The sequence below is a fragment of the Osmerus eperlanus genome, chromosome 3, assembly GCF_963692335.1.
Source record: "Osmerus eperlanus chromosome 3, fOsmEpe2.1, whole genome shotgun sequence".
NCBI classification, from domain to species: Eukaryota; Metazoa; Chordata; class Actinopteri; order Osmeriformes; family Osmeridae; genus Osmerus; species Osmerus eperlanus.
The window spans coordinates 741,673-767,123 of record NC_085020.1 but is presented as its reverse complement, the minus strand read 5'-3'; the positions used below and the strand labels follow the sequence as shown (position 1 = coordinate 767,123).

At 44.4% G+C, this 25,451-nt stretch overlaps 1 protein-coding gene across 5 annotated transcripts in view; it reads right to left on the bottom strand.

Annotated features, from left to right (window-relative positions):
• Positions 1 to 1,838: 1,838 nt before the first annotated feature.
• Positions 1,839 to 25,451, bottom strand: part of col18a1a (collagen type XVIII alpha 1 chain a) — a 73,822-nt gene continuing 50,209 nt past the window's right edge. For 3 of the 5 annotated variants that reach the window (XM_062456326.1, XM_062456325.1, XM_062456323.1), the window contains 41 exons: positions 23,293 to 23,376; positions 22,621 to 22,668; positions 22,145 to 22,201; positions 18,996 to 19,074; positions 17,835 to 17,956; positions 17,577 to 17,603; positions 17,106 to 17,303; positions 15,823 to 15,849; positions 15,622 to 15,684; positions 15,208 to 15,291; positions 14,923 to 14,973; positions 14,227 to 14,355; positions 13,995 to 14,057; positions 13,483 to 13,527; positions 13,285 to 13,365; positions 12,776 to 12,907; positions 12,490 to 12,558; positions 10,404 to 10,430; positions 10,174 to 10,272; positions 10,035 to 10,070; positions 9,739 to 9,828; positions 9,477 to 9,509; positions 9,050 to 9,085; positions 8,883 to 8,942; positions 8,617 to 8,694; positions 8,327 to 8,362; positions 8,121 to 8,174; positions 7,644 to 7,715; positions 7,349 to 7,414; positions 7,216 to 7,246; positions 6,766 to 6,819; positions 6,613 to 6,647; positions 6,246 to 6,377; positions 5,852 to 6,011; positions 5,684 to 5,748; positions 5,334 to 5,462; positions 5,182 to 5,214; positions 4,662 to 4,976; positions 4,076 to 4,273; positions 3,619 to 3,734; positions 1,839 to 3,316 (listed from right to left, as the gene is read on the bottom strand). In XM_062456326.1, the coding sequence (XP_062312310.1) occupies positions 3,103 to 3,316; positions 3,619 to 3,734; positions 4,076 to 4,273; positions 4,662 to 4,976; positions 5,182 to 5,214; positions 5,334 to 5,462; positions 5,684 to 5,748; positions 5,852 to 6,011; positions 6,246 to 6,377; positions 6,613 to 6,647; positions 6,766 to 6,819; positions 7,216 to 7,246; positions 7,349 to 7,414; positions 7,644 to 7,715; positions 8,121 to 8,174; positions 8,327 to 8,362; positions 8,617 to 8,694; positions 8,883 to 8,942; positions 9,050 to 9,085; positions 9,477 to 9,509; positions 9,739 to 9,828; positions 10,035 to 10,070; positions 10,174 to 10,272; positions 10,404 to 10,430; positions 12,490 to 12,558; positions 12,776 to 12,907; positions 13,285 to 13,365; positions 13,483 to 13,527; positions 13,995 to 14,057; positions 14,227 to 14,355; positions 14,923 to 14,973; positions 15,208 to 15,291; positions 15,622 to 15,684; positions 15,823 to 15,849; positions 17,106 to 17,303; positions 17,577 to 17,603; positions 17,835 to 17,956; positions 18,996 to 19,074; positions 22,145 to 22,201; positions 22,621 to 22,668; positions 23,293 to 23,376 (3,528 nt within the window). In that variant the 3' untranslated portion in view covers positions 1,839 to 3,102. The remainder of the gene's footprint in view (positions 3,317 to 3,618; positions 3,735 to 4,075; positions 4,274 to 4,661; positions 4,977 to 5,181; positions 5,215 to 5,333; positions 5,463 to 5,683; positions 5,749 to 5,851; positions 6,012 to 6,245; positions 6,378 to 6,612; positions 6,648 to 6,765; positions 6,820 to 7,215; positions 7,247 to 7,348; positions 7,415 to 7,643; positions 7,716 to 8,120; positions 8,175 to 8,326; positions 8,363 to 8,616; positions 8,695 to 8,882; positions 8,943 to 9,049; positions 9,086 to 9,476; positions 9,510 to 9,738; positions 9,829 to 10,034; positions 10,071 to 10,173; positions 10,273 to 10,403; positions 10,431 to 12,489; positions 12,559 to 12,775; positions 12,908 to 13,284; positions 13,366 to 13,482; positions 13,528 to 13,994; positions 14,058 to 14,226; positions 14,356 to 14,922; positions 14,974 to 15,207; positions 15,292 to 15,621; positions 15,685 to 15,822; positions 15,850 to 17,105; positions 17,304 to 17,576; positions 17,604 to 17,834; positions 17,957 to 18,995; positions 19,075 to 22,144; positions 22,202 to 22,620; positions 22,669 to 23,292; positions 23,377 to 25,451) is intronic. The other 2 variants (XM_062456327.1, XM_062456324.1) reach the window with 1 other exon arrangement.

Below are 25,451 nucleotides of genomic sequence, written 5' to 3'. Positions count from 1 at the left end.
TAATTATGCTTTTCCTTAATAAAGAAAAAAAACACAAAACTGACAAAAAAAGTTGTGTGGTTAATTCCCTCAGTTAATTGAGTTGTGGATTGTGTCTGACATGCTGTATTGGACAGTTAGTTGAAATGTGACAGGAAAAGAATGGACAGGGAGGAAGACATACAGAAAAGGGTGAAGGCTGGATTTGAACCCAGGCTGTTGCCGTACTGCCCCAGCTTTCAGAGCATGCACACTAACCCAGCGAGCAACAGGGGAGCCCTGCTTTCTTCTGGTTTTCTGACACCCCAATTCTGCAGGTTGTTACAACTAGATAGTTCAATTTCAAATTTCAATGTTGAGTGGAGCTTGTTATGATCCCTGATAGCTCAGTGGTTAAGGATGTGGCCTACTGTGTGTGGGGACTTGTGTTCAAATCTAACTGAAAAATCTTCTTACAGCTCAATGTTTGCTCTTCGACTTATAAATAAAACAGATTTTTTTTACTAAGGTAAATTTCTTTTTAGACTCCTGTAGCCGCAGCGTACTCCCCGACTGTCCAGATCCCCTCTCCCAACTGTCTCCTGGTGGGACAGTTGGGTACCTGGAAAGACAGTTGGGAGAGGGGATCTGGACAGTCGGGGAGTGCGCTGCGGTTACAGGGATCTGGGCCCACGGATGTGTTTGGCACTACGCTCTGCTGGATTTAAAACCAGGTTGTTGTGGTTTAAGCTCTTGTTCTCAACCCACTACACCACGGGTACTAAGTGCCAAAGGACAACATACGTTTTGTTTCTGCTAATGCCAAGTTATAAAACAGAATACTCTGCCTTCTAATCATACTTACAAAACAAGTGAAAGTTTTCTGAAGGATTTCTAATAACTCGTTTACTAAATACAGTGACGGTAAGTAGACTTTTCTTGAATAGACTTATTTATTTCTGCACCACGGTTAAACATTAAACAGAAATGTACAGCTTACCGTCTATTAGGGGTGGGAATCTTTTGGTACCTCACGATTCCATTCCATTCTTGGAGTCACAATTTGATGAAAAGTAGATTTTTAATCAAATTTCGATTCAATATATACTTACATAATTTTATTTTATTTTATTGTGAATCGATAGGACTGAATCACGATTCATATGTGAATAGATTTTTTCCCCCACCCCGAATATATATATATTTTAAGACATCACTAGAAATAGCCTTTTCAATACTGTCAACCATTATTGTGTTTCACAATAGCGATCCTACGATTTGTGCCAGTGTTATAGATTTGTATTGGTGCTGAGGTATAGGTGAATAGTAAAAGGAGGAGACCTACTTAAAGGGGCTTATGTTCAAGGAACATCTGACAGACACGTTGAGCACCCTTCTGTCACTGTGGACAGTGATTTGTGTTGGAGGAGCTGGCAAGGCCACCCAGCTAGATCCCATTGAGCGGACCATAAACCTCAAGGTGGACAGGCCTTTTGGAGGGAAAGGTGGAGAGGAGAGATGGCAATCTCATCCACAGGGTGTGGATCTGCAGTTTAGAGAGTATAGCACTAGTCTCCATCCAGTCAGGCAAGACCGGACTCTGCATGCTCTAACCATACAAGTCATGTCTCACTACACACTCCCCCCACTACACACACTCTCCTCTACCTCAAAGCCTGGGCTGTCATCGGGATTCCGTGTGTGATTAGCTGCTCTCTATGACCTCCCTCCTCCACTAGCCTTTAAATATGTTTCTCTCCCTGTTTAGTTTGTCCATGCTACCACTGTGTACTACTGAAGAAATCTTAAAGATGTCAGACATATGCCAAGTTAACTGAAAGGGACAACTGTCTCTGTAATGTAATCCCAATTATGTGTAATTATTTCATGGATGAAAAACATTTATCATTTATTCAGTGCCTGGGAGAAATGGTTCAGCACATATTGGTTACAAAGAGAATGGATATCCACAGGTTCATACATGTCCAGTCACAACAACAGTAGCACTAGTGCCAAGTTAATGTCTACTTATGAGTCTACTGCAAAGTGTCATAAATTACATCTGGTTTCCACAAACATCAGTCAGCAGTCACTCAAAAAAAGAATCAGCATCAAATTGAACAGATTTATCAACAGGAAATGTTTCCTATTAACAGGGAAATTGACCTTTTCAATCAATTTTGTCTGAGCCTCAATTTAGATGGAGACTTAAGAAACTTGTCTTATATGGTTTTGGATATATACTGTGTTCTTAGTATATTGTAAGTAATGTCGAAATAGGAGATGAGATTTCGGTGCTCAGAAAATGGTGATATGAAAAGTTTTTTCTTTTATATATATTATATACTGGGTAAACAAAATCATGTATCACATTTATACATCTGTGACACAACACTTAGAATAGCAGTATTTAATATTCCACAAGTTATTTTTGACCAAATACAAATTTCAAGAGAAAGTTTAATATTTTAGCTTGCTAGAATGCGTAAATGTTTAGAAAAAATCTTCTGTGGAAAAAGTTCCAACTACAATATGGATCAGGGTATTTTGTAATTTCTTTACTCAAATCAAATCCTATGCCATCACAACTTCATTTAAAAATAAATATCTATTTTCTTTATTTGTAAAATAATATTTAAAAGTTGTTGTACCCCTTAGTAACCCACAATCCTTAAATGGAAATAAAAGTGAAAATGATACGCAAAGATTAGAGCTACAACTGGTTGAATATACCAAATTCAAAGACTGTTTGTAAAAGTAAAAACATTAATAAAACCAAACAACAATAAACATCACAATAGACATATCATATACAAGTTTTTTTTTTTTTATGGATACAATTTAAAAACACTCACTGTTCTCCACTTGTTCAACCCCATGGAAAAATATGTGCCAATGCTCCAAAATAAGAAGAAATGCTTTTCTGTTCGACCCGCCTCTTTGGCATCATATGGAAAGGTGGAGTAGACATTGGGAAGCTTCTCTACCGGGCGAGAGACACTAACACAGTTCGTCGTACGATACGTTTTCAGGGCAGCTTTTCATGGACCAAAAAAACAAAAACAAAAAAAAGGTCAGCAAAAAGGCCAATTAGGACCAGTTGTATTGCATATTCTAGAGCCCTCCACCCCTCTTCTGCCTCGTTTATTTTTTGGAGTGGGTGATGTAGCTGTTCTCGATGCAGAGGACGATGTAGGCACTGGAGCACCCACTGGGCGTCTGCTGGAGGAGCTGCTGGGTCTGCAGGGCCGAGGCCAGGCCTGACACCGCACGCTCACCCGCCCGCCACGTCTCACAGTAGTTGTCGGGCTGGCGGTGGCCCTGGGGGCTGGAGCCGTGCCAGATGAGCTTCTCTGGCCTGGAAACCAGAGGTGAAATCAACCTTCGTTTAGGTTATTTTTTCCTAATTTTTCTGATGCCTCAGTTTACAGGTTATGCATATTTACTTGATGTACCTATTGTTTTATATTTGTTGCCGCAAATGAAATGTTGAGCCTCTGAAACATGCTTTCAATTTGACACATTGTTCCATTGTGCATTTAACTATACAATAGGCTAGGCCCTACTGACTGTACTCTTATAATTAGACTGTACGGTTATTACAACCAGAATGGTGTGAATATTTCCTTGGTCCAGGATGTTGAGGAGATGGACACTCACCATGCACTGTCCCTGAGGATGTCTCTGCCATCAAATGAGTAGATGGACACGCTGTCCTTCATCCTGCTTGCGGTCTGGCTGAAGAGAGACTCCCAGCTGTTGAACAGCACTTGGTCCTGGAAGACACAGAGCAGCAGGAAAGGTTAAACACAACTAATTATGTATGAACTTTCCCTTTCTGATTTCCATCACCACCGCACACTGCTTTAAATGTTCTTAATATTTTTGTCTACTATAAAGATCTTGAGTCAGTGGACCAAATTCAGAACGAGACATTGATTTTGGAATGTAAAAGGTAATTTCAGGAACCATATTCCCAAACCATTTGGGAATTAGCTTCCACACAAAATACTAATTACTATGCATGTAATGTCTTAGAAGAATTCCAGATTCTTCTATGGCCTTCATTGAAAATGGCAACTCTTTCAAATGGCTCTGCAGAGCAGCTCTATAGTACCTTCAGGTTGACAATGGGGAGATTGTCTCTATCCGACTTGCGGACGATGCTGTAGAGGTCCTGCAGTTTGGACGACAGGAAGGCCCGGAAGGTTCCCTTCAGGCCCACCGCACGCGCCTGCTGGAAGCACAGGAAGTCGGCCCCGCGGATGCCCCGCATGTTCCCCACCTGGGGCGCGTTCAGGGCAACCAGGTGCAGCTGGGGGGCAGGTGTGTTACACAAGGGATATGTTGCAGTTAAGGCTGGAAGATATCCTGTCCCCACCTTTCATTTGCTAAAGACTGGAGATGCTTTTGCATGATGCTTCTTGCACCTAATGTGTGACTTGCTGTTGCATAGTTTTGGTTGTTTGGCCAATATAAAAAGCCCTACACATTGAAGCAGATGTACCAAGTGAAAGAGCTACTTTACTCTATTCTCTAAATAGAGCGATCTAGAGCTATCTTTATCTCTCTCCCAGCTTGGGAAATGTGTTTATGCAAATTATCTCTAAATAGAGCTATCTTTTTAGAGATAATAATTTGTCTAGTTCATCTTTTTGAATGACGATGACAGATGACTCTGACTAAAGTTTCCCAGTACTCACTCCGGGCCCTGAAGTGTGCACGTGGCCAGCCGGCTGGGGTACGGGGGGGCTGGGGCGGCGCTGAGTCACTGGGTACCGGCTCTCTGGCTGAACTGGGTTGTACTGGCCATCAGTCTGAGGGGGGTACCTGGGGTCTGGGAACCTGGGGTCGTACTGAGGGGGGTATCTGGGGTCTGGCTGGCGAGGGGGAGGCTCGATGGGGCGTGTCGCATCCCCTCCCTGGGAGTAGTGCTCGGCCCCGTTGTTGGGCGACTGGTCCTGGGACTGGGGGTACAGGACCACCGGGGGGGGCTGGACCGCTGCTACCTCGTTGTCCTGCAGATCCAGACACACATTAGATGGTTTAACACATCTAATAATATGGCACCTCTGGTGAATGTACTGGAGTCTGACAATTATCTGGCAGGTTTACACCCACTTTGTTCAGCGTTATTATTTTAATTTTTTCGAATGCCAATCCGTTTCCTTATCTCTCTCCCAGCTTGTGAAATGTGTTTATAAAAATTCATTCTGAACTTACCAGATCTCTGTAAAAAGGACTGTAGTCACCAAGCTGGAAAAAAAAATCCAATCCAATCCAATAAATCAAAATAATCTATTTTTTAAATGTTACTTTTTACAACACAATTTATTGTAGCCTTGGCCTCGCACAAACATATCTGCTATCCGTACCAGGACTTGTCTGAATCCTTCACGGACTCTGATGTAGAGGTTGGTCTTGTCCACAATGTAGATGAGGGTGCCTTCAGCCTGTCTCCTGGCAGTAGCCATCATAAGGTCATACGACCTTAAGACTGTCACCTAGGGAAATAAAATACATTCTTTATAAAGAAATGTAACCTGACCAGCAGCCAATGATGCTGAAAGTCCAGTGCAAGGGTGAATCCTTCCCTCCAGTGGGAGAGTCCTCAAGTCTCATCTCTCTAGCCTCAGCTGGCAGCTCAGGATCAATGCATCAGTTGAACGTATGAATTAAGTCAAAATCTTGACTTGTCAATTTTGTGTTAATGTAGAGAGCTTACCCCTGAGGAGTGACCGGGATGGCCTGGGGTCCCGGGGGGCCCTGGAGGGCCAGGAATACTGATGGCTGCAGAAATAAAAGGTATGTCTAAGGATGGCAGTGATAATGTAGTTGCATCCCTTTCTAAGATGGCATCAGACTGTTATGCAGAGAGTGACTTCTGACTCACGGTGGTTGGGCCTGTAGGCTCCTGGGAGGGAGGGGGAGCCCGGAGGCCCAGGGGGGCCCGGGGAGCCAGGGTTTCCAGGCCGCCCGTCATACCCAATCCCTGGAGACCCTGGGGGGCCCTGGGGGCCAGGGGGGCCTCTGATGGAGTCTCCTTTTGGACCCTTGGGGAGAACAATGCGGGTTTGTCATTTGAAAAAGACTGCACTAGGTAACTGCATGCTAATGCGACATGGCTTGTTCATCTCACCAGAACCCATATGCCCAAACAAAACCATACAAGGATGTTCAGCAGACATCAGAAAGTACATCAATCAGCAGTACCAGTGATTGAATATTTCTCATAGTTATGAACATAACAGTGATGAAGTAACACTCCTCTGAGCTCTCTGACTCACTGGCAGGCCTGGGTTTCCGGGCGGTCCTGGCCGACCTTGCCCCCCGCCGTAGCGAGGGTCGTAATAACCTCCGCCAGGCTCCCCCTTCTCCCCCTTCACCCCCCCCTCCCCGCGCTCCCCCTTCAGCTCGTTCTGCAACAAAACACAACCCTGTTATTCCAAACCCCTGTCAAGATGGGATGTCTACATACTGGACTATTTATGGGTTTGAATTGCAGCTACAGCAGGCTGCCTGACTTCAAGCAAGGCCTGGATTTGGATGCATTAGATCTTACGTAATTAATCAAACATGATTTACTGTAAAGGCAATGTGTTGGTGATATTACATGAAATCAAGTGTGCATCTTACTAGATCCAAGATACTTACCTTAAAACTGTAAATGTCGTAGTTGGAGCCGGTACCTAAAAATTAACGAAAGCAACATTGATAACACATTACTGAAAAAAAGAAATACTTTGTATTGCATAGATGGACATCACTGAAAGTGGGACCAGGGTGAGGTGTAGAGATGTACTGAACCTGGTGACCCTGGAACACCGGGATTGCCATGGTCGCCCTTCTCCCCCTTTGTTGCTACAGAAAACAACCAGAAACATAAGAAAACTCTACATACACTGTTGAGATTCAAATACTCCCTTGGATGTAGCTGTACAATCCCTCTCACTTTTAAATCTACCCATCCTTTTTGATAGCGGTGTCAGGAATATTTTGTGTTTTATCTGCAAATTCCCCAAATCCATGTGGTATAGACGCCTAATCTCTTGACAATAGATTGAGCATTAAGCTATCTTTCCTCCATGATAGCTAGATCAACAGAACTGTTTATTTCTCAAGAGGTACTTTAGGACGTTGAAATCTTCTGTTGACTGCAAGGTATTCACATCACGTCAGAATTTAATCTTCCGCTTCAGGAAGTTCTGTCCAAGGGAATTGTCTTTGATGTAAAAACAGCTATCTGTCGGGCTGTACCTGGATAGTTTCTGGAGACGTCGTCGTATCTCTAAAATAAGTGGGGAAAAGGACATTGTCAGGGGGCTTTTTTCCTGAGGTAAGAACAAACAACATGTTATTGTGACAGTGTTTAAGATGTGTAGGAGCGTACGTTGAAACGGTCGAGGGAGACAGGAGGTCCAGGAGGACCAGGCGGGCCTGGAGGTCCTGGGACACCCTGCACACCAGGGAAAAGCTTCACTATACAACACAGGCTTTTGTATAAAATATACTGAATCCAATCCATGAAAGGTACCATACAGGAAGAGATTAAATCATGTCATGGTTGTTGTGTCACCACTGTATGAGTATTAAATATTCTGTTGGCTAATGCTAGTGTTGTCTTTGGTCGAACACGGTTCAAAAAGACAGCCTTATTCTGTGTGAACGTATTAAAGCTGACTTACTGGGTAGCCAAAGCCAGCACCTGAAGATGGCTCTCCTTTTTCACCTTTGTATCCATTTACACCCGGGCGACCCTGCGGTGGAGAGAAAATAGTCTTTTCTTTTCAAAGAAACTGAAATTATACACTTCAGAAAAAACAATTTGTTTCCCAATGCCCTCACATCAAGTTGCTCAACCTAGCTGTTGTTATGTTCTCTTAAGTGTTTGTTTACACCACAGGGTAATGATAGGTACCATGTTTCTAAAACACTTTTTTTACACACCTGTAACTAGACACAACATCTATTCCACACCAATTACAGCAGGTGCTGTGGTCACAACATGAATACAGGTAATTACACCACCATCGTCAGGGAAAGGACCGGCTGTGGAATCGGCCAATGACAAGGAAACTTCAACCAATTATTGTGTTGCTGTTGAGAGCATCCTGCAACTGCCAGATGGGACAACATAATGTTGTGGTAGCCACTGTACTCACAGGTCTCCCAGGCATTCCTATTTCACCTTTTGGACCAGCAGGGCCATATGGACCCTGTTAAAGAATTAGAAAAAAAACCCCAAAAAAACATGAATACCAGAAAGTCAATGATGAGGTTACCGCTTTTTAACCTGTCTGAATTAGTTAATACTGTCAACTACTCTTTTCTTGTATCTGTGTAAATGTTTTGATGTATGTGTAATTACAGTGGGTCCAACTGGTCCAGGAGGGCCTCTCTCGCCCTGCAGAGAGAGAGAGAGAGAGAGAGAGAGAGAGAGAGAGAGAGAGAGAGAGAGAGAGAGAGAGAGAGAGAGAGAGAGAGAGAGAGAGAGAGAGAGAGAGAGAGAGAGAGAGAGAGAGAGAGAGAGAGAGAGAGAGAGAGAGAGAGAGAGAGAGAGAGAGAGAGAGAGAGAGAGAGAGAGAGAGAGAGAGTTAATTAACACCACACACAGGCACTCAGGTTGGCCAACGCATCCAGACCGTGGTGTGGACTCACCTTGTCACCCAGCATTCCTCCCAGGTAGTGTGGGCTTCCATCAGGTCCGATGATCAAGCCGGGCTCACCCTTCTCCCCCTGGCAGGAGGACGTAGAAACAAAACAATTTAAATTCAACAAAGAAACAATCCATGAGAAACAATAACTTGACACTATAATTCATCTGTTAAGTTGAAGTTCTCCTTAGTCACATTGTTTCCTTTATGACAGCTAATAGAGGCCTAATGACAGGCAGACGTATGAAACGCTGAGGCCAGATTCCAGACCTTAATTCCGTATCCTGGCAGGCCTGCGTCACCCTGGTCCCCTTTCGGCCCTATAGGGCCCTGGAGAAATGACATCCAAACAGTTTGAATATTAAATGATGTTTACGTGAAAGGTTAGGATAACAACGCTAAAAACAACATGTAAGGAAATGACATAATTGACTTACAGGGAATCCAGCTTGGCCAGGTAAACCAGGTCCACCCTGAATATAAAATAGATGATGTAGTTAATCATGTAATAAGACAATTACACATGGAAAATGTAATGGAAGGCTAAGTAGTGGGTAGTTTTCTCTACAGTGACACACCCATACATGGAAGCAGATGTTTGGCTGTCATCTTGATTCATGGTTTGCAGTTCGATCATCTATGTTTTCATCACCAGCCATGGTTTCATATTAGTCACAGACTAATTTCCATTGCAATTAAAGCCATTAAATTGTTGGAGTCCTTTCAAATAATGTTCTTTTGGAATAATTACTGCAATTGATCAATTAAGGAGACATGTGAGCCACCAATATAAACAGACTGAAGAGGATGTGCAGCTGTACAGGATATCCTGTCTTCACATTTCAGAAAACTAGAAACATTTACCTGAGGTCCAACACTTCCAGCGACACCATCATACTGTAGAAAAACACAGTCAGGTTTTGCACTATTAATAAACAGAACAGCTAAATAAAATTGTGTTAGAATTATTTGTAGTGCTTGCTTCTGTCTGCCTGTATTAAATGTTTCATCCTTTCAAGAGCCAGAGCTTTAACACACACAGTGGCTTTCCAAATCCTTCATTGAGGGCCACAGATCCTAATGGTGACCACAGATTACAATGTTGTTGCTGTGTTTGGAGACTCACACTGCCTGAGGTTTGGTAGATGATCTGTCCTGGAGGTCCGGGCGGGCCGGGCGGCCCTGGATGTCCAGTCCCATCTTGACCAGCTTCTCCCTAAAGCACAACATACCCAGGGTTACCCAACATACCCAGGGTTACCCAACATACCCAGGGTTACCCAACATACAAGGGGTGCAAAGGGAGGACAAATGGCAGGAAAACCTCCTGGTATGTTTCTGGGAGTCTTCACACTCTAGGCATCCGTTGGAACATTTAACAAGGAACATTTTAATTCCACTGGAAATTGTTTGTGTACTCACTCGTTCACCTTTGTCGCCATGGTCACCTTTTGATCCCTTGAAAATGATATAGGAAGCAGACTTAGTCAGGGGAAGACTTGCGCTGTAACAGTGAAAGTCAGTAGGTTGTGCCTGCTGTGTCAGAGGCAGCAGTGGGTACCTGAGGTCCAGGGAAGCCGTCCAGACCAGGCCGGCCGTCTCGTCCTTCAGACCCCTCACTTCCCTTCTGACCAGGAAACCCAGGCAAACCAGACTTGCCCTAGTGGAAGATTAACACCAACATGCTTACCATATGTAAAAATACATTTAAACTGATACACTTTTGCTTGAGAATGTACATTCGAGAGAAATAATTGTAGGATATTGAGATAATAATAATGCAACACTTACTGGCAGTCCAGGTACCCCAGGAGGACCCTGAAGGTAAAAACAGTCATTAAGAACAACCACTGTTTTTCTAATTAATTACATAAACAACTTATCTACATTAACAACTGATATATTAACAACTGATCTACATTAACAGCAGATCTACACTAACAGCAGATCTACATTAACAGCAGATCTACATTAACAGCAAATCTACAATAACAGCAGATCTACAATAACAGCAGATCTACAATAACAGCAGATCTACAATAACAGCAGATCTACATTAACAGCAGATCTACAATAACAGCAGATCTACATTAAAAGCTGATCTACATTAACAGCAGATCTACAATAACAGCAGATCTACAATAACAGCAGATCTATATTAAAAGCTGATCTACATTAACAGCAGATCTACAATAACAGCAGATCTACAATAACAGCAGATCTACATTAACAGCAGATCTACATTAACAGCAGATCTACATTAACAGCAGATCTACATTAACAGCAGATCTACAATAACAGCAGATCTACATTAACAGCAGAACTACATTAACAGCAGATCTACATTAACAGCAGATCTACAATAACAGCAGATCTACATTAACAGCAGATCTACATTAACAGCAGATCTACAATAACAGCAGATCTACATTAACAGCAGATCTACAATAACAGCAGATCTACAATAACAGCAGATCTACATTAACAGCAGATCTACATTAACAGCAGATCTACAATAACAGCAGATCTACAATAACAGCAGATCTACATTAACAGCAGATCTACAATAACAGCAGATCTACAATAACAGCAGATCTACAATAACAGCAGATCTACAATAACAGCAGATCTACAATAACAGCAGATCTACATTAACAGCAGATCTACATTAACAGCAGATCTACATTAACAGCAGATCTACATTAACAGCAGATCTACAATAACAGCAGATCTACATTAACAGCAGATCTACAATAACAGCAGATCTACAATAACAGCAGATCTACATTAACAGCAGATCTACATTAACAGCAGATCTACAATAACAGCAGATCTACAATAACAGCAGATCTACATTAACAGCAGATCTACAATAACAGCAGATCTACAATAACAGCAGATCTACAATAACAGCAGATCTACAATAACAGCAGATCTACAATAACAGCAGATCTACATTAACAGCAGATCTACATTAACAGCAGATCTACATTAACAGCAGATCTACAATAACAGCAGATCTACATTAACAGCAGATCTACATTAACAGCAGATCTACATTAACAGCAGATCTACATTAACAGCAGATCTACATTAACAGCAGATCTACAATAACAGCAGATCTACATTAACAGCAGATCTACAATAACAGCAGATCTACAATAACAGCAGATCTACATTAACAGCAGATCTACATTAACAGCAGATCTACAATAACAGCAGATCTACAATAACAGCAGATCTACATTAACAGCAGATCTACAATAACAGCAGATCTACAATAACAGCAGATCTACAATAACAGCAGATCTACAATAACAGCAGATCTACAATAACAGCAGATCTACATTAACAGCAGATCTACATTAACAGCAGATCTACATTAACAGCAGATCTACATTAACAGCAGATCTACAATAACAGCAGATCTACATTAACAGCAGATCTACATTAACAGCAGATCTACATTAACAGCAGATCTACATTAACAGCAGATCTACAATAACAGCAGATCTACATTAACAGCAGATCTACATTAACAGCAGATCTACAATAACAGCAGATCTACATTAACAGCAGATCTACATTAACAGCAGATCTACAATAACAGCAGATCTACAATAACAGCAGATCTACAATAACAGCAGATCTACAATAACAGCAGATCTACATTAACAGCAGATCTACATTAACAGCAGATCTACATTAACAGCAGATCTACATTAACAGCAGATCTACAATAACAGCAGATCTACATTAACAGCAGATCTACATTAACAGCAGATCTACAATAACAGCAGATCTACAATAACAGCAGATCTACATTAACAGCAGATCTACATTAACAGCAGATCTACATTAACAGCTGGTCCCCCACCTGTCTTCCGTCTGGCCCTCTCACTCCAGGAACACCAATACCAAACCCACCAGAAGCCTCCATATCATCCTACACACACACAAACACGTGTTGTAAGTCACTTCATAGAGACATGTTCACTTTGCACCATAAATGTTTTTAAAATAACAGATCAACAATTTGCTTGTTTTTGCTTACTAAGCTGAAGACTTTTGTCAAGCCCTGTCAGGTGAATGTACAGCAATATCACACCACATGAATGGCTTTTCCATCTCAACACCCAACAAGACAACATCTCAACACTCACAAAGCCGACACGGTAGCCACTCCCAGGGGGGCCTGCCGGACCAGGTTGGCCGATGGGTCCCATTGGTCCAGGAAGACCAGCCAATCCGCTCTCTCCTGCTCGGCCAGATGGACCAGGGCTTCCTGTTGATCCCTACAGAGAGGTGGGACACCACACAGTGTGTACTCTGAAAGTTCCTTTACTTTACTAAGTGTATACTATAAAGTCATTCCATGCTTCTGTATTGCTCTTTATGGTAGAGGTAACATGAGGTCGACTGCAGTGTATACAGAATGTTAGGCCATCGTTATCCGCAAACCAGTCCTAACAGTAAGCATGTGCATGAGTTCTACAGCACCCTCAGATGGTAAAAGCCATGCCAACCATACGAGTCCAGCGAGTAAATCATACAGAAACATCATACATGTTCAATTAGTTGGGTTTCTATTAAGAAAGATCCATTCCCAAGGACAGTGTGACACACTATGGCTCAGGAGGCCCACTCAGGCAAGCTGGGGAGGACACAGTACCTCCAGGAGAGCAGGTTTAGGAGAAGGGAAGGATGAATAGTGGGAGAGCAGGGTGGAGAGATATGAAAGATAGGAGCTTGGCTAGAGAATGGAAATATAATCATGTAAGGTTGGAGTGGAAGTCTGACCAATACTTCGTAAGACATTTTCGTGTAAAGACTGAGAATGTGTTTTCAAACCAAATGTGGAAATACCCACCTTCTGCCCCACTGCTCCTGGAAGGCCCAGCTCCCCCGGATCCCCCTGAAGAAGAGGATGTTTAGTACCATTCCTGATCAGATTCAAGGGTTCAAACCCTGGAAAAGTTTTTGTAGGAGTTACAACTGTAGCCATACACCCCGATGAGCCAAAACAGTATGGCCTGCTATCTCTGTGTGCCACCTAAACAGCGCCCACACATCCGAGGCAAGACTCAACAAGACCTTGGAAAGTGTCCTGAGGTATCTGGCACCAAGACATTAACAACAGATCCTTTAAGTCATGGTTTAGATTAATCAATCCAGCACATAAGACGCTCAATTGTATTGAGATTTGGGAATAAGGGAGGCCTGGGCAACGGCCTTGAGAACACCAGTAACCTAACCTTTTTTCAGTTAAATACTGGAAATGAAGAAATTCTATCCGCTTAGATTTTAGTGACAAAAGTTATTAGGACATGACATGAAAAGCAATTAAAGGAATGAATTGAAGAGTCGTGTCTGAGTGGTTACCTTCTCGCCCCTGGCTCCTACAGCTCCTGGACGGCCATCCATACCAGGCTTGCCAGGCAGACCCTGGAAACAAACGGTTTTGATTTGGTTGAAATTCTGGTCAGAATGGTGTGATGTCAATCACAGCGAAGACTGAAGAAATTTCCCTCAACATTGACTGTCTGGGTTAGTGACTGTCTGGGTTAGTGACTGTCTGGGTTAGTGCACAGATACGATAACTGTGTGAATCTACCGGTTGACCGGGCGCTCCATCTTGTCCGGGGGGCCCTTGGGCTCCGAACGATGCAGGACCATCTGAGCCTTTAGAGAGGGTGCCGGGGGGGCCGGGAGGTCCTGGGGGGCCAGGTAAGCCAGGAAGCCCCTGCGTGAGACACATCAGACTGGTCAGCTGACACACATCAGTACTGGTCAGCTGACACACATCAGACCGGTCAGCTGATACACTTATGGGAGCAGTTTTAGGAAACACATCTATGATGGACAAGGTAAAGGAGTATTGATCTCATCAACGTCATTTTGTGTACACGTATGCCTATACTTTGGGATTCAGATGATCTCATTTTGATTTGTGAAGACCTTAGCTAAATAGGAATGTGCCAAATCTGAATCTGATGAAATACTTGTTGAAAGTAAATACATCAGCTGAATCACTTCCCAACTCCAATAAATATCCCATGAAGACCCTCTATTTTCTGTAGTCTGATGTTTGGTCAGCGGGATGCATAAATCTTTTGTGTGTCTGTGCTTGTTTATACAGGTGTGCTAGGCCCTTCAACAGCTGAACCAACAGGGATCAGGCAACTTTCAGTGTGACCTTGAGGGAAAAGAGGGGGGGCGGGAGGGAGGGAGGCGGGAGGGAGGGAGGCGAGAGGGAGGGAGGCGAGAGGGAGGGAGGCGGGGGGATGACGCTAAAAGAAAGTCGACCCACCCGAATAGATTCCAAGTCAGGGAAGCCAGATCCTTCCATATCCACAAACGTCTGAAAAAGCAGAACATTTTCATTTCACGAGACATCATAATCACCACTAAGATGCATACTCTCATTTGGGAACCAACATTAAAGGACCAAGCTCTGCAGTCACAACTTAAAGATTTACCTTCTACTCAACCTCAAAACCAAATTTACGACTGTCACCAAGTCCAATGACACTTCCAAAGTTGTTTGTAGACAGACAAAATATTGATAAAACAACATGGCGGGATGTAAACTCACGGGCCGGTCGTGTCTGGACGCAGCGGGGGGGCCGGGAGGTCCTGGGGGCCCCCTCAGGCCTGGCTGCCCCTCTCCTCGCTCGCCCTGTGGAACAGACGCAAGAAATATCCATTTACACACACACACACACACACACTCCTTGATGGTGCAGGCTGGTTCAGGAGCAGTTCTATGGGCGTATATGAAGCCCTCTGTGACATGGATTGAAAAAGTAGCGGAGCTGTGGTGCTCTCTGATTGGCTAGGTGGTAGAAACCTGACCAATCAGGGGGAAGATGGGACCACCACTGGTTAGATCTACCTAGGCTTAGATCTGCAATAATCAAGTCCTTTCAGATATCTTTTGAGGCCAAGGCTTGTGATGTGTGTTTGTAGGGTCCGTCCCCTATCTCCTAAATGTGTTGTGATGTTGTACCTTGTCTCCTTTGGCTCCTGTGCTTCCTGGGGTTCCTGGGAACCCTGGTGGCCCAACTGCACCCTGGGTAAAGCAGGCAGACATTTCAGAACTAACCATCCACACACACACACACACACACAACACTAATACTTAGGTCACTGCTAAATATACCAAATATAAATGCTTTCATGTTGAATCTGTCTCTTGACAGGAACTTACTGCATTCCCATCCTCTCCAGGATCACCCTGCAAACAGAGTGACAGTGAGGAAAAGCTGATCTGAGATCTGATCTTTGCAAACAAACTTCAAAGTTATTTTAAATTGAAGAGCAGGAACATGGGTAAAACCATGTGCTACTATCCAGAGGGGTGAATACATCACATGATGACAGAGGGGTGAAGACATCACATGATGACAGAGGGGTGAAGACATCACATGATGACAGAGGGGTGAAGACATCACATGATGACAGAGGGGTGAAGACATCACATGATGACAGAGGGGTGAGGACATCACATGATGACAGAGGGGTGAAGACATCACATGATGACAGAGGGGTGAAGACATCACATGATGACAGAGAGGTGAAGACATCACATGATGACAGAGGGGTGAAGACATCACATGATGACAGAGGGGTGAAGACATCACATGATGACAGAGGGGTGAAGACATCACATGATGACAGAGGGGTGAGGACATCACATGATGACAAAGGGGTGAGGACATCACATGATGACAGAGGGGTGAAGACATCACATGATGACAGAGGGGTGAGGACATCACATGGTGACAGAGGGGTGAAGACATCACATGATGACAGAGGGGTGAGGACATCACATGGTGACAGAGGGGTGAAGACATCACATGATGACAGAGGGGTGAAGACATCACATGATGACAGAGGGGTGAAGACATCACATGATGACAGAGGGGTGAGGACATCACATGGTGACAGAGGGGTGAGGACATCACATGGTGACAGAGGGGTGAGGACATCACATGGTGACAGAGGGGTGAGGACATCACATTATGACAGAGGGGTGAGGACATCACATGGTGACAGAGGGGTGAGGACATCACATGGTGACAGAGGGGTGAGGACATCACATGGTGACAGAGGGGTGAGGACATCACATGATGACAGAGGGGTGAGGACATCACATGGTGACAGAGGGGTGAGGACATCACATGGTGACAGAGGGGTGAGGACATCACATGATGACAGAGGGGTGAGGACATCACATGGTGACAGAGGGGTGAGGACATCACATGGTGACAGAGGGGTGAGGACATCACATGATGACAGAGGGGTGAGGACATCACATGGTGACAGAGGGGTGAGGACATCACATGGTGACAGAGGGGTGAGGACATCACATGGTGACAGAGGGGTGAGGACATCACATGATGACAGAGGGGTGAGGACATCACATGGTGACAGAGGGGTGAGGACATCACATGGTGACAGAGGGATGAGGACATCACATGATCTACTCACAGGCTCCCCGTCCGCTCCTGCAGGTCCAGCGGGGCCGGGGGGTCCCGCCGGTCCTTGGCCACCCCCCACAGTCCTCACCCTGGAGCCATCCTCCCTCTCCACCAGCTCTGTGGTGGGCCCCGGGGGCCCGGGGGGGCCTGGGGGGCCGGCAGGACCAGGGTCCCCCTTTGGTCCAGAGTAGCCGAAGCCGGCTTTACCCTGAGCAGGAGAACACAGGGGTCAGGGGTCGATCAGGAGGTAACAGAACCGGACTGCAAGGATCAGTTACCATGTTTTCCAAATAAAGAAAGAAACATACCACTTTACTTTTATTACTGTTTTTATGACTGCTGCTAATGCGCCGCTGCTAATGCGCCGCTGCTAATGCGCCGCTGCTAATGCGCCGCTGCTAATGCACCGCTGCTAATGCGCCGCAGCTATTACACTTTTGTTATTACACTTTAGTGTGATTGAATAGAGGAGCAAACATACCTTCATCCCTTTTTCTCCAGGTTCACCCTGAAACAAGAGCAGGCCCACGTCAGCCTGTGATATACTGTAAATAACAGCTGTCATGACATAAACCATCAATAATCCCAAACACTCCCACAGGCAGTGTTCTGAGCTTGTGCCTCTCATGAAAACAATATCAAGAGCAGGAAACCTCTACTCTATAGCTTGAGAATCTGTTCTAGTGGGTCTTTATTGACAATTTGACCAAAAACAAACAGTCCTTCCAAAATACCCCACCTTCTCTACGCTTGTGCCTCCTCGAGCGCTGGAGCCAGACCCGGAGTCTCCCTTGGGCCCCAGCTGACCCCTGTCTCCCTTCTCTCCTTGGTCACCCTTCTCCCCCTTCGCCCGTCCAGCACCTGGAACACAATGGATGAACAAAGTTATTACTCTTCGTGAAAAGACGTTTTGAAAAATGATGAATGGCTGCATCCCTTATCCGGGCCCACATGCATCCCCTGCAGCCAGGCGGAGGAGGAAATGGCTTTTTCATTTGTTTGAGAGGGCTTCGGACTGTCCCCCACTGTAATTTATAGGGCTCTGACTAGGTTTAGAGGTTGCGGCAATAACCTCCTGGATGGATGCACAGTCTTACGCCAGCATGCTCTCTCACCCAGATCTCTCCTTATGCATCCAGGTTTGACCTGGACCTCCTGAGGTGTGATAATACTTTTCACCATGCAGACAGATCCAGAGTTGCCCATACACCAATGACCATGCATGTCTGGCATGCCCGTCAACCTCAACAAGCAGCCCTGAGGACCCGGAAATCTGGTCCTGTCTGAAATGCCATGTGCTGGGACAATGATTTTTGTTGAATTATCATTTAAATAAGCGTAATGCCATTACATCAAGACTGCACTACAGTAGGCCCAGAGGGTGAAGTGTGTGCTATTCATGAATGAAATCTGTTTTCCATGTGCAGTAACATTGTAATGATCAACATAAAACATTATGCTTTTTCAGTTGACATCTGTATAACCCATACAAAGTTAAATGTTGCATGTATCCCATGCTGATGTCAATTCAGTGTGCTCCAAACCAGTGACATCAAACAAGATCACTTCAGGATCACAGTTGTAGTGTCAAATTCCATCCACCAGATGGAGACACTTTACTACACTTTCTCAGAGTACAGGCTACTTTCAAAACCAAGGCCTGACAAACAATAACTCTTAACAAATCCTACTCTACAATCAGATATCCACCATTTAAACACTTGACCACTGTGTCGAATTCTGTTGTTGGAACTATTGCATCAGGTACCAGGGGCACAAACAGTTTCTCTGAGGAATTATAATGCAACGGCTTCGTCTGTTCCTCCTCTGCAGGCTTGTGTGACCCTTTTCTAGGGCTTGAAGGCAGAGGCAGGTGTCTGTCTGAGGTGGAAGGGCTCACCTGTCTCTGTCTTCGTGGGACCCTCTTGTTTCTTGGTCACAGGTGGCTGCTGGATTGGTCGGGAAGATGGAGGTGTGGTCTGTCAAAACATGGAACCCCAAGCTTGCACATCAGGTACTGAAGCACACTTGATAAGTTAATTGTTCACAAAAAATAAGCAAAAGTCATTTTTCTATTTGGAATTCACAGGGTAGTGGACGAACCAGGAATGAGTACACTGCCCCATACTTCAGTATGGCTGAATACGTGTGCGTATACATACTTAAATCTATATACCGGTACTTTAGATATTTATTTCTTGTAGACACCATATTTTAGAACAGAACACAGCATAGAATGCCCCTGTATTTGAAGGGACCTATGCATCCATTTAAACAGTACTGTTTTATGATCTGTAAATCTGGTAATGGTTGGCTAAATAAAAATGAGTCTGGCATAAACAAATGAACACTCATGACCTAGCACACACACAGTGTCTCTGTCTGCAGTGTGGGACTGGAGCTGTGATAGCAGAGGCAGGTTTGTGTGTTTTAGAAAACACTCAAGCTGAGGTGGGTTCCAGAGTAGTTGTTTGCTGTCAGTCATAAGCACAGCATGAGTACATGTAACCCTCTGAGGGAAACTAACTTTTTTTAAGACCCAAAATAATGAATGGGACATGCCATTTTCAATTTTTTTTAAATGCATTAGACTGCATTTACAAAACCAACCAAACCTTCAACACTAAACATGCTATTTCATTTACTGTTCCATTGTATAAATGCCACAGCAGTGTGTTTCCAACTGTATAGGAGAACCTCTATTTAGCACAAAGAGGGGGGGGGGCCTCCAGATACGCACCGCTGAACTAGTAAACCCTGCCGATCAAATAACAGGTGTCAAACTCCTGAAGGGGTGGGGGCATACCTCCTCAGATTTCAAGTGACAACAGCCCGCGGCCCGAGTATCCTTCAACCTGCCTCACCTTCTCCCTCCTTGAATCTCCAACTTCCCCAGTTGACGCAGACCTCCCCAGAGAGGAGGCAGTCTGAGGCTCTCTGGGCAGGCAGGGCTCCCAGAGAGGAGGCAGTCTGAGGCTCTCTGGGCAGGCAGGGCTCCCAGGGCCCCTGCAGCCCAGCAGGGCTCTCAGGTCAGGAGGGACACGTATGGCTGGAGGAATGTGCTCTGTTTAGAGGTCCCACTCTAGGGGTCAAGGCAAAGTGGAGGCAGTGTGTGTACGTGTCTGTGCATGCCCAGTCTGCATCTGACCATGTCTTTGTGAGTGTGTGTGTGTGTGTGTGTAAAGATAAGGATGTTCTGCCAAACATCTGCCATCACCAGGAGCAGTAGAGGTTACCCTGCAGGAGGCTGTTAGACTCCCAGCACTGGGGCGAGAGAGAGAGACACCATGAAACCCTAACCTCTCCTTCTTTACAAATGACATTGTCTTGTTTATAACACCTTGTACTGTCACCTGAGTAATCTGAGAGAAGCATCCACGCCTACTAGGAGGGCGGGGGGGGGGGGGGGGGGGCGGGGGGAGGGAGGGGCGGGGGGAGGGAGAAGTTTATCACTGTTGAAATAATTTACTATTTGCCTCTGTGGTCAAACATTCTCCCCCCTGTTGGTCCTGGGACTGACTACAGTATGTGAGGAATCTGACTAGTGCTTAATGACCTGATGTGTCTACCAGACCCCTCATGTACTCCCACTCACGTCCGTTATGGCTGGGGAAAATGGACAACCTTAAGAGCTCCCAGGGGGTTGGGAGGGGAGGGATGATGGATTTTAGAAGGAGTCTTTCTTAGCAATTTACAGAGATGGACACTTCATAACTTGTAAATGATTTGTAAAATGAAAACATGTTGCACCCAATTTTGCACACAGCATACAAAGTTGTGATTTTACCGCACGTACATCTGGCAACTTTTAAGGTCACTATCCGGTGAGGTACGTGATGAATGTACCTCATGAAATGAAATACAAAGTCTGTTGACTTCGCTGTCACAAAGAGCGTCTTAAATGAAGGGAAGTCTACACATATTAGATTTCATGTACTGTAGGTGTTCCAGTGTTCTTTCCATGATGACAAATGTGTTCTTGTGTGAAGCTGAAGACGTTCCCGCTGTGCTCTGCTGAGTGGACTTTTCACTTCACCTACAGCAGCATGATCTCAATGTTACTGAATAATCATGAAAATGTGTTTGCTATGGTGCTGTTTACAATCAAACAGGATGTTGCATGTGCTTTTGAACAGTATGGATCTAACAAACAGCTTTCCCCAACACAATTTAAATCACAACACATTCTAATAAACCTGGTAAATTAAATCTGCTACCATGTGGCGTAACAACAAGCCCATCTCTTCAGCTTGAGGTTCCATCAAGCTGATGGAACCTCAGACTAAACAGGCTACCCAGTGATTACTCACGGCAACCATCAATCAAGATCAATTCCACTGTGACACAATGGAAAGTTCTGGTCCCTGAGACAACCCTCTCCTGGTCTCAGTCAGTACTTGTCCAAGCTTGTGAGGGAGCAAGACGTTGTGAGCGCAGTGACAGGGCAGAGACGCCTAATCCTGCAACACCTGACACGCCTGTGCTGCAGGAAGTGAGCTGCCAGCTGTTTGGAAACTTTTTACAAGCGTGTTACATACTAATAAACACTTGCTGTGGAGATGGAAAACCCCCAGCATAAAAGACTTTAAAGTCAATAAATATTCCGATAATCATAAAAGTGAGGGGGCAGAGAGGAGAGCCTTGCTTCTGGCACCTTCCCCTGCCATGTTTCCCCTCTACACCTCCCCCACGAAGAATCATCATCTCCAGTCTCAAATTTTAATACTGATCGAGAAAACAGTCAAGAAACCCAAACAGTCCTGGGAGTGAAATGGAGCTCTGTGAATCCACGGCCCAGAGCTGCCATCTGGTTTTCTGTTTGTTCCTCTGGCAAGCCTGGGCATGCTCACACTGGGCTTCTGGGTCACAGGTAGCGCTTCATTTCAGACTACACTCTGTGTTTGTGTGTGTGTGTCTGTGTGTGTACAAACAGAGTCAATGAGTGCAAGAAAGAGAAAATGTTGACCTTTCTAAACATAAAGGTGTTGTGCAGGTGTGTTTGCGTGTGTGTGTGTGTGTGTGTGTACTGTAACACACAGGAGAACGTACCGTGTCCTTGTTCACCCAACTCCATTTAGCTCCGTTCCAGACATATCCACTTCCAGGCTGTGATGATGAAAGATAGTGAGAGAATTTAGTAGAGTAGTGAGAGACTGGACAGGAAGGCACACAAATATATAGCAGTCACCTCTACATTGTCTATGTCAACATGTTTTAACATCTAATCAATCTAGAAAAAGAATCAGTCAACCAAGCACCAGATTTAGGTTGCCTGAAACATCCAGGTTGGAAGTTCACTCTGAACTCTGCAGGTTTTAATCTAACCCAGGGACGAGTGGGTTGAGGAGGAAATGTTATTCACTTATGGTGTATCCGGTCGCACAGAACAATGTTTGGAACTTCCAGAGTTGTCCGTAGAGGACATTAATCCTGAGCCTTGTCCTGTACATTGAAAACGTATCTTAGAAAATGTAGAAGAAGAACTTAGAGAATAAAACTAAATATGCTTTGGTCGATGTCCATACCGATGCTGGCTTCTTCTCAATGTCCCCACTTCCACCATCTCCTGAAGCCTGCCAGGAGAGACAGAGGTATTCTTCAATATTGTCACACTGCAAACCAGATGAGCTGGCTACAGACAGACACATTTGCAGTAAAAAGATACCAGAACATTTATCATCTGGTTTACGCAAAATCTATTACTCAAAATAGAGTAGAAAACTCATCACACACACACCAACACATCTCTGTTCTGCTGTGTCTTGTACAGGATGTGTAAACTGATGCCAATTTGGAGAATAACTGTTCAAATAAGGACATAAAAGATGGACATAAAAGACCAAAATTAGAGGCCGTAGTTTGAAATCTTGTTGACTGATGTTCCTTGCATCTTTACAAGAGCTGGGATCTTCACTATGGCTTTGAATTTGATGATCAAAATGTCTGACGCTGGAAGTCTCTTAATAAAATCCACAAGTTCTGTATGCAAGGGCACTATAGTAGTGATGACTTCCCTTTACTTTGCAATGACCCATCCTAGCAGAACTCCCTCAGAAACAGCCTGGTTTGGTTCCAGCTCTTCCATGCAGAGCTTCGTTCCTGCTCTGCAAGCTGAGGAGCCAGCAGGCTGGGATGTTGCACCTCTGTTAGTGGATGAATGGGCGAATGGGTGACCCCGGGGGTCAGAGTTCACTCACCCCGTCAGAGTCATCCCCGTCCTCATCGCAGTGCCTCTCAGCCACCAGGGGGTCCCCCACCACGTGCAGCTCCCCGATCACCCCCTGAGAGAACACACACACAGACATCTGATAAAGCCAACCTCTACATGTTTGTGGGTATGGTGACAGGCTGTCGAGGCGTCACCATGGCGAGGTACAGTAACCTACCGTCTCCTCTTCACCAGAATAAGCCTTCCTCCCATGCACTGATCATCTCACCTGAACATGGACGACCCCAGATCTGTCTGATCTCACACTCCCCTTCACACTTACATCATTACCTCAGGGTTTACTGTGGCAGTCCCCGCTTCCAGACCACCCCAGAGCTGTCACTGTACTCTGAGACTATCAGGAACTCAAGTCTGTCACTATCTCCTTCACAGTTCATTCCTATCAATTCATGTTCCATAAAAACATAGTTCATCTACCCACATCGATGTTGTGTGCATGTCCATCAAAGAGCACAACCATCTGGGTAATCACACTCACTGTGTAACCTGGTCAGGGCTCCATGTCTCTGATTTGATCACATGATCCTATGTCCCAGAATAGCTTTTAAAGCAAGTTCATGAGGACATCATTCTGGGCCACTGTAACAAGGTTGAATGCAAAGATTTCAGGAGTTCTACGAAGTGGCTTTTGCATGGCTTCTATTTATGCATCTGGGAAGTCCCTATTCAAGAACTAGAAAGTGTTAGTGTGTTCTACGTACTGTACTGTTCTATGGAATCCACATTTAGAATCGTTAGTAAATTATTTGAATTGCTTTACGTACCATCACATACATTAGTAATTCTTGAATCTATAAATTTACAGCGAAAACTATTAACTATTGTATGCACAATTTATTCGCTATTTTAAAAAGCATTACTGGACAACAATATATGAAGACACATAACTGTCCTCAAATATATTCTATTCTGTATTACTCCCAGACAAAAAAAAAAGACTAATTAAATTCAAGAATGGAATGTCTATTTTTATAAACTTGAAAAATATATGTTTAGATGCAAATGTTATTTATCAGCTATGATTTGATTTAAATAATGAAATTCACAAGACCATTTTAGAGGAGGGCCAACCAAGAGGTGGTTAAGTGACGAGTGTGGAGTGACCCTCCCACAGAGAAAGAAACTCTTCAGGACTAAATGTCTGACCTCAGGCAAAGACTTGCTGAGATTTATGTAAACATCTCATCTCAGCTGGCTCCTACAAAGATGGCCATCAAAGCATTACAACGGAGAGAGATTTTCATATTGATTCACCTAATTTCTTGATTCACCGGGAGTCAAGTGGCTGAGCGGTGTCCTTGGGCAAGGCACTTCACCCTACTTGCTTCGGGGGAATGTCCCTGTACTTACTGTAAGTCGCTCTGGATAAGAGCGTCTGCTAAATGACTAAATGTAAATGTAATTTAGTCTTAAATCAATCTGCCAGAGTTTCTCCTTAAGATCCAAGTAAACACAGGACTGGTTCTGACGATGCTAACTCTGTGAGCTGGGTTTGTGCTTGTCGTGGACATGCAGCTACACCAGCAGCTATGTGGATGACTTCCTGTATGGTATACAATCAGCAGATGCTCCTAGCCAGAGAAACAAACAGAAATGTACAGGATTTGAACCTGCAACCTCATGATCTGCAGTCAAATGCAATGTTTAAGTAATACAAATCTTCCATCACGGTTCAAGTAAATCATGATTTTCAGTATGCACATTTGATCATCCATTCTCACTCTACTCACTGCAACATCTGACACCTGAACGGGAGTCAGGTGGCTGAGCGGTTAGGGAATTGGGCTAGTAATCAGAAGGTTGCCGGTTCGATTCTCGGCTGTGAAAAATGACGTTGTGTCCTTGGGCAAGGCACTTCACCCTACTTGCCTCAGGGGAAATGTCCTTGTACTTACTGTAAGTCGCTCTGGATAAGAGCGTCTGCTAAATGACTAAATGTAAATGTAACATCTCTTTGCATACCAGACTTGTGTGTAAATGACCTAAAATAGTTTCCCTCTAGACTAACATAGTGTCGTAAATACTATTATCTCATGTTGGTTTAAATATAGGGCTGTAGTGCACCTGTCTGCCTCAGAGGTGGGTCCTGGGGTCAGAGGTCACAGGGTCAGCTGCTGAGGTCAGCGG